The sequence below is a fragment of the Trachurus japonicus genome, unplaced genomic scaffold (genome assembly GCF_045865225.1).
Source record: "Trachurus japonicus isolate A0001 unplaced genomic scaffold, Traja_1.0 AP030053.1".
Classification (NCBI taxonomy): Eukaryota; Metazoa; Chordata; class Actinopteri; order Carangiformes; family Carangidae; genus Trachurus; species Trachurus japonicus.
In genome coordinates, this window is record NW_028220186.1 from 3,009 (window position 1) to 10,598 (window position 7,590).

Below are 7,590 nucleotides of genomic sequence, written 5' to 3' on the forward strand. Positions count from 1 at the left end.
TGTTTGCCTATTGGTCGTCTATAAACCTTTCTGAACGGGTCCTTGCATCCATGGGCTTTCCATCTGAAACTGGCATTGACACTTGGCAGCTGAACGTGTTGCAAAGCAAACTGAAGACCTACCTTTTTAGCCTTGCTTTCAACTGATTCGTACTATTCCTATTATTTTGAAACATGCATTTAATTTAATTTATCTTATTTTCTTATTTATTTGTTTACTATTATTATCTTTTTTATTCTATCTTAATTCACCCATTCTTTTCTCTATTTTATCCCACTACACCTGCTTATTCTTACCTAGTGTCTTTCTGGTCTTCTCTTTTTATCTATTTTACCTCATTTGATCTAGTATCTCTCTTATCTTCTCATTCTATCTATCTTATTTCATTTTACCTAGTGTCTTTCTCGTCTTCTCAATTTTACTTATTTTACTTCATTTTAACTAGTGTTTTCCCCACTGCAAATGAGTGAGTATTAGATAGCGTTTCCCCGATAAAATCCAATGTTCTAAAATGATTGTGTGAATGTGTATGTGTTTGCGAATCTATGTATGTCTCCCTAACATGTGTTCCCTATGTCTCCCAATATGTGTCCCCTATATTGCTTGTTTTTAACATGTAAAGCACTTTGAGCTGCCATGGGCATGAAAAGTGCTATACAAATAAAGCCTGATTTATTGATTGATTGATTGATTGATTGTCTTTGGCATGTTTTCTCATGTGTTTCATCAGGTTTGTCTTGATGCCAAATGTTTTACCACACTCAGAGCAGCTAAATGGTTTCTCTCCTGTGTGAGTTCTCATGTGTGTTGTCAGTTGTGACTTCTGGCCAAATGTTTTATCACACTCAGAGCAGCTAAATGGTTTCTCTCCTGTGTGAGTTCTCATGTGTGTTGTCAGTTGTGACTTCTGGCCAAATGTTTTATCACACTCAGAGCAGCTAAATGGTTTCTCTCCTGTGTGAATTCTCATGTGCCTCTTCACTTCTGTTTTGATGCCAAATGTTTTACCACACTCAGAGCAGCAAAATGGTTTCTCTCCTGTGTGAGTTGTCATGTGGTCTGTCAGATGTGACTTCTGGGCAAATGTTTTATCACACTCAGAGCAGCTAAATGGTTTCTCTCCTGTGTGAGTTCTCATGTGTCCTGTCAGATATGACTTCCTGCCAAATGTTTTACCACACTCAGAGCAGCTAAATGGTTTCTTTCTCGTGTGAGTTCTCATGTGTGTTGTCAGATTTGACCTCTGGGAAAATGTTTTACCACACTCAGAGCAGCTAAATGGTTTCTCTCCTGTGTGAGTTCTCATGTGGTCTGTCAGATATGACTTCCTGCCAAATGTTTTACCACACTCAGAGCAGCTAAATGGTTTCTCTCCTGTGTGAGTTGTCATGTGCCTCGTCAGGTCTGTCTTGTTGCCAAATGTTTTACCACACTCAGAGCAGCTATGTAGTTTCCTGTTAGTATCACAGTCATTATTTTCAGAGTTCAACCCAGACTGAGGTTCTTTTTTCTCTCTCTCCTCATCTTCACTGTCTTCAGTCTCAGATGAATCGGAGGTCTTGTCATTAGTATCTGGTTGTAAATGTCTGTCTGAACATGTGTTTCTGCCTGGTTCTGGTCCTCCATCAGTGTCTGTTTCCATGTGTTTAGGGGAGCTGCTGGCTGGAGGCTCTGCTCCTCCGTCCTCCTCAGTCTGACCCTGTTGAAGCTGTGAGAGCGGAGGTTTCTCTTCATTATCTTCATGTTCACTTTTCACAAGTAAAGGAATGGCTTTGAACTCCTCTGGTCCTTGAAGCTGCTCTCCTCCATGAGTGGTCCAAGCGTTCTCCAGCTCTTCTTTTACATGAGGAGGCTCAGAGTCCCTCTGGTCCTGACTGGAGCTCCACTCCTGCTGCTCTGTGGGAACTTCCTGTGCCCTCACACACTCTGAAATACAAACATTACACAGAACTTAAAACAACTCACATCATTTGAGAAGGGACTGCTTTTCTAATACGCTTTGAGAGCACAAACATCACTGCAGTGTTCTCAGTCTGACTTGTATTTATGGCCTTTAATGCATGTTCGGTTCTACCCTGTATATTTATTTCATAAAATGTAAAATAAATTAAATAGATAAATAAACCACACTGATGCATTATTGAGCTTAAGCCAACAACCAACAAAAGGAGATCAGTTCTTGAATGGATGTATAATTTATTATCAATTATCTATTCATAATTTATTGCTTTTTGTTTTTAACCCTTTTACTGTATCTTAAAACGTCTTTGTTGTACCATTTTGTGGTACAGCAAATAAGATAATTAAACTGTTTGCATTAAGTTTTCAAGTAACAAGTTCCCGCGTATTTGTTTACATCAATCTGGTTTCCTCTTTTGTATGTTCTTCAATGAAATAACTGAAACCATATAACTAAACTCTACGCTCCCAGAAAATAACAAATCTTAACCTCTATTTTGACGTCTAATCGTGTTTTGAAACTGGAGTTGTTTTTCTTCAATGGCTGGTAGCTAGCCCAGCAAGGAGTTGGTGCTTGGAACCAGTTTTAAGAACCAATAACCAGTTGGTGGAAAAGCAAAGAACCGCTGCTAGTTAGGGATGGGGCAGATCCGATCCAGTATCGGTATCGGGTACCGATACGAGTGTAATTAATGGATCGGAAAATTCCGATCCCACCTGCGCAAATTTCCGATCCCTGAAACACATGTGCTTTCATGGTTGTCTGCTGAAATGATTCCAAAAGTTACTCCTGTTGGCTACTCTGCTAGGTGGCTGCAAAAGTGTGGAACGGATTTCCTGAAGGAGGCGTGTGCCGTGTGTCAGTGAGGCCGATGAGACACACCCCGTTCAGGAAATACATTCCACTGTTTGCAGCCTGCTGAGCCACTAGCAGCAGCAGCCGGGTAGCATTGAGCAGCACACATGTCCGCTGTTTGTAAATATTTCATGCTCGAAACACCGCAAAGCAAGACAGCAACGTGCAATGTAGGGCTGGGCAATAAATCGATTAATTCGAATTTGTACTTTACATCGATTTATTTTAAGAAAAACAATTTTCTCTTCAACATCCACTACCAACGCTCCCTGCTGGGCTCCCGTAGTTCAGAGTGCGCGCCCCCCGCAACACCTCTCCCGTGTTGTTGCTCCCTATGAAAGGAACAAGACCGCGGCAGCCCAAGCACCGGCACCACCGTGTACCAGCTACCGCTAATGACGGCGGCGCCCCGACGGTCGGGCCGGTGTGTTCCGTGGCGGCGACAACGGGACCGCCGGTGCGGCGCCGGCCACCCCCAGGACAGGGCGCTGTGTGTCGGGGAGAGAAGTAGGGAGACACGGGGTCTAAAGCTCGCGGAGCCGCGGTGTGCCGTGTGCAGAGCGACCCCGCTGCAGCGGCGGTGCTGATAGAGCGGAGTTTATGTTGAACAGGTAATCTTTGGTTTTATTGTGGAAGTTGTGAATCCGACACTGTTACTCCGCATTCAAAGCCGTGTTTGGTTTCTGCAGGCGGGCTTGTTGCTCTGCTCTGCTGAAGGGGGTGTGTCGTAACTTAGGAGGCTCCGAGGGCCATACGAGCTTGGGGGGGAGGGTGTGTGTGTGTCTGTGTGTGGGGTGCTTTTTTCAAAATTTTCTCATAATTTTTCAGATTGTAGACCAGGGGTGTCAAACGTGCGGCACGCGGGCCAAAACTGGTCCAGCAGGGAGTCCAATCTCGTCCTCAGAATGAATTTGCCAAGTGTGAAAATTAAATAGAAGACAGAAGAGGCATATTATTGTTGAAATTGCACATGTATTTTTATGAAGAAATTTCAGATTGTTCATAATATGTTTTGTAAAAGAATAGTTCATTAACTGTAAACATCTTATAATACAAAGGGAAAAGTTCTTCTTTTTATTTATACCTTATCATGCTATTATTCTACTGCTCTGGCCCACTTGAGATCCAGTTGTGCTGTTTGTGGCCCCTGAATGAGTTTGACACCCCTACGTAGAACATAGCTTTAGGTGGGAGGGGAAAATCTAAAAAAATAATTGAATTTAAAAAAAAAGTTCTGGTATCGGAATAGTATCAGTATCGGCAGATATCCAAATTCTTGTATCGGGATCGGATCGGAAGTGAAAAAATGTGGATCGGTGCATCCCTACTGCTAGTCAGGCACTGGCTCCGAACCAGCACTGGAACCAGCTCAGTGGAAAAGGGGGGAAACCCTACAACCACGGCATGTCACAAAACTATAACGCGCCCCATTGAATTAAATTGACTCCACTGCTCTTTTGCCCTCCTTTTTTTTTTTTTTTTTTTAAGATTTCACATTTTTTATCTTCCATCATGGCGTTCGTATCTCGCGCAAGTGGAACGTTCGTCACGTGCAAAGAGTCAATAACGGTCAGTTGGTCCGTCCTCAACGCCACCAACATTTTTCCGTTACAGAGACAAACTGATTCTTCGTTAATAACTGACCTGCTCTCTGTAACAAAACCCGAGGGTTTAAAGGAGCATTAATGCAAATCCAAATTCGTCATTCGGCCACTAGATGGAGCCAGTGGCGAAGCATATCAGATATAAACACAGGGACGTGGAGAGAAGGTGTTCTACCGAGCGATTCAGTGACTGTAAGCAGCCCAACACTGCTACATTACAATTTACTACATTTTTCCGATTCGGAGGTCGGATCTTTCCAAGTTCCGAGTGCAATCGAACGCAGCAGGCGCCGGGCCGGCTTGTGTCATAACAAAGACAAATTTTGCATTTGCCCCACAGACACTACTACTACTGTTGGCTATTTTCTTTGTAAATTTAGTTATGGCTCCCTCCGACATATCTTTAGCATATTTCAGCTTATTTAATGCTATTACTGCTGTATTTACAATAATGCTCCTTTAACAAAGCAAATAGTAATGTTCACTCTTATTTGTTAAAAGTAATCCCCAGAGCCAGCTGTTTCCAATGGTCTGCCGATTAGAACAGAAATAATATGCTGCACATAGTCCAGGCAATCTAGCTCATTTTAGACCCAAAAATAGAACTAATTGTGACAGAAACAGTGTTTCACTATATATCATTTCTTTGAGGTGTCCAGAACAACATACTAAAAGTCCTAGGAAATCCTAGTTGGGGAAATATGTTTAATTCTCATCAATCCAAGATTAATTTACTGTAAAGTCTATGGTGCCAATAAGGCTTTGACAGAACACAGTGCACAATTTCCTTGTACAAAGAGTGACAATTATAAGCAAATCACACACACACACACATAGTGAATGGCCATTTCCCACAGTACCACCACAGCAACTTCATATATACATGTGCCGTCCAAACGGTGGGATTTATGCAAATTTATGCAAATTTGCTCATGTTAACAAAGAATTTCAAAAAACTTGTAATACATTTTTTGTTTGTCTTAATGTAAGTAATCAACTCAGTAATTTTCATGGAGATATCTAAAGGTTAAAAATGTACCCTATTCACGTGAAAAACATTTTTTATGCTGGGATATGTTTGGGTGTTTTTCGAAACTTTCCCCTAATGGGATTCTTCAGGGCTTTTTTTCCCTCACTCAGGACATGCTGAGGATACAAAATCAGATGAGTTTGCTTCTGTTGCAATTTGTTTAACCTTTTCTCATAAAATGACCGGACTATTGGCATCATAGACTTTTATACAGTAAATCAATCTTGGATTGATGAGAATTAAACATATTTCCCCAACTAGGATTTCTTAGGACTTTTAGTATGTTGTTCTGGACACCTCATAGTAATGGTGTCTGGTGAAAAACATTCTGTTACAATTATTCTGTCGGAAAACGCTATTTTGCCTGGACCAACAGTGCTCTGGCGTCCTGTTACTTCTGCTGCTCAACTGTTCAAGATGGCGGCCGCATTTCTTGCTCCCCAGCAGCCGATGCGGCGTCTACTCTTCATGTTTATAACGGTCAGTTGGTCCGTCCTCAACGCCGCCAACATTTCCCCGTTACATCAAACCGAGACAAACTGATTCTCCGTTAATAACTGACCTGCTCTCTGTAACAAAACCCGAGGGTTTAACAAAGCGTCCAGTTGTTTCCTCTGTCGCTGCTTCTCCTGCTCTGACCGACATAGCTCCTCCTCGTACTCCTCCACGGTTCTTTCAATCAGAACAAAGATCTCTTCGACGGCCGAACTCAGTCGCTGCTCCACCAGCGCTCTCAGCACCTGGACTTTAGACATGTTCACTCAGACACACACAGACACACACTCACTCCCCGTGAGACAGCAGCGAGAAGGAAGAAGCTCCACGAGGAGTCCGTTTCCTGTATCCGTGTCACGTGGGTGTCGCCACCACTCCGCCCCTTCAGGGACCAGCAGCAGCAAGTTGTCTCAAACATAGATATATATAAGAACTAGATGACTCACCCGCAGCTGTTTCCCAATGACAAAGCGTAGCCAGTACGGCGGCCATCTTGGGACGGGCAACTCTCTCCCTCAGAGCATTAAGCCTCTGCTGCATGTTCTGCATTCTGACCATAACTTGCTCAGTTTTTGTCCGATTTCAAAACGGTTTGATTTTTATGAACGTCTATGCAGTTATGATGCAGCATATTTAGAATCACGGATAATTTTAATAATGTATTTTTTTTTGTAAAAGTAACATTATAGTGACATTATGCAAATAGTTAAAGTAATAGCTACATACCAAATAATTACATTATAGGGAAAAGTCAATTTCCAGTAGTTCAACTCCAACCAAGTAGATATAGATTTCAAAAGGCCAATATTTCTATATTAACAATGCTTTAAAACAAACTCATTCTATTTGTGGGGATACTGAACTGTAGGTCTTCATTGAATGTTTGCCATAATTATTACTATTAAAATAAACTTAATAAATAAAGACATGGGATGTTGAATTGAATTAGTGACATAGGCCTTGATAAACTCTCCCATTATATTCTAATGCACCTGTACATCAGAAACAATAGGTAGGATATGCAATAATTAATGTGGGAAATGGCCATTCACTATGTGTGTGTGTGATTTGCTTATAATACGTGGCACTGAAAACCTAAAAAGGGCATGGGATGGAGAGGAACCAAGGCGGGGCAGATGAGATAGATGGCCCATTGCCATAATCCATATAGTCATAGCAGTAGGTTCATTACCTTTATTTGTCGGTGTAAGCTATTTTTAGAACAGCGGAGCGAAGCAGCAGGCTGCTCAGAGCTATGCTATGGAGGCTAAAGGAATTTCTTGGTTTCCTTCATCAAACTCATCAAATACACAATCCAACAACTCCAAAACACTGTCGTGGACAAGTTGTGAGCTGCACAATCACCATGCTATGAGATAATAATGGAACGTTACGAGACGGAGCCGTTTTAGAGGGAAATTCATGCAAAACCACTGATGCGAGTTGCGTTCAGGCACAGTTTTTAGACTCTGTTTTTAATTCGAAAACAACTTGACCACGAAAGCGTTTTGGAGTTTTTGGATTTTGTGACGGCTACTGCTATGACTATAGCGATTAAGACAATGGGCCAATTTGCCAAAATGTTGAACTATCCCTTTAACTAACTGTTACAGCATATATCTTGACAGCTCTACACTGTTGATTTG

At 41.9% G+C, this 7,590-nt stretch overlaps 1 protein-coding gene across 1 annotated transcript; it reads right to left on the bottom strand.

The window, feature by feature from the left end:
- Positions 1 to 652: 652 nt before the first annotated feature.
- On the bottom strand, positions 653 to 6,204 carry LOC146960736 (uncharacterized). The gene is made up of 5 exons (XM_085772104.1): positions 6,012 to 6,204; positions 3,199 to 3,303; positions 1,468 to 1,926; positions 1,223 to 1,404; positions 653 to 970 (listed from the first exon to the last, which is right to left on the bottom strand). The coding sequence occupies exons 1-5, from the start codon at positions 6,202 to 6,204 to the stop codon at positions 653 to 655; spliced, it is 1,257 nt and encodes a 418-aa protein (XP_085628230.1).
- Positions 6,205 to 7,590: the final 1,386 nt, after the last annotated feature.

Bases quoted from the DNA above. Each gene is read 5' to 3' on its own strand.
- LOC146960736 (XM_085772104.1), bottom strand. From the start codon at position 6,204: ATGTCTAAAGTCCAGGTGCTGAGAGCGCTGGTGGAGCAGCGACTGAGT. The intron at 1,927-3,198 runs GTACACGGTGGT...TTTGTATTTCAG, and splicing joins GCCGTCATTAGCGGTAGCTG to AGTGTGTGAGGGCACAGGAA. The intron at 971-1,222 runs ATGAGAACTCAC...GTGAAGAGGCAC, and splicing joins GGTCAAATCTGACAACACAC to ATGAGAATTCACACAGGAGA.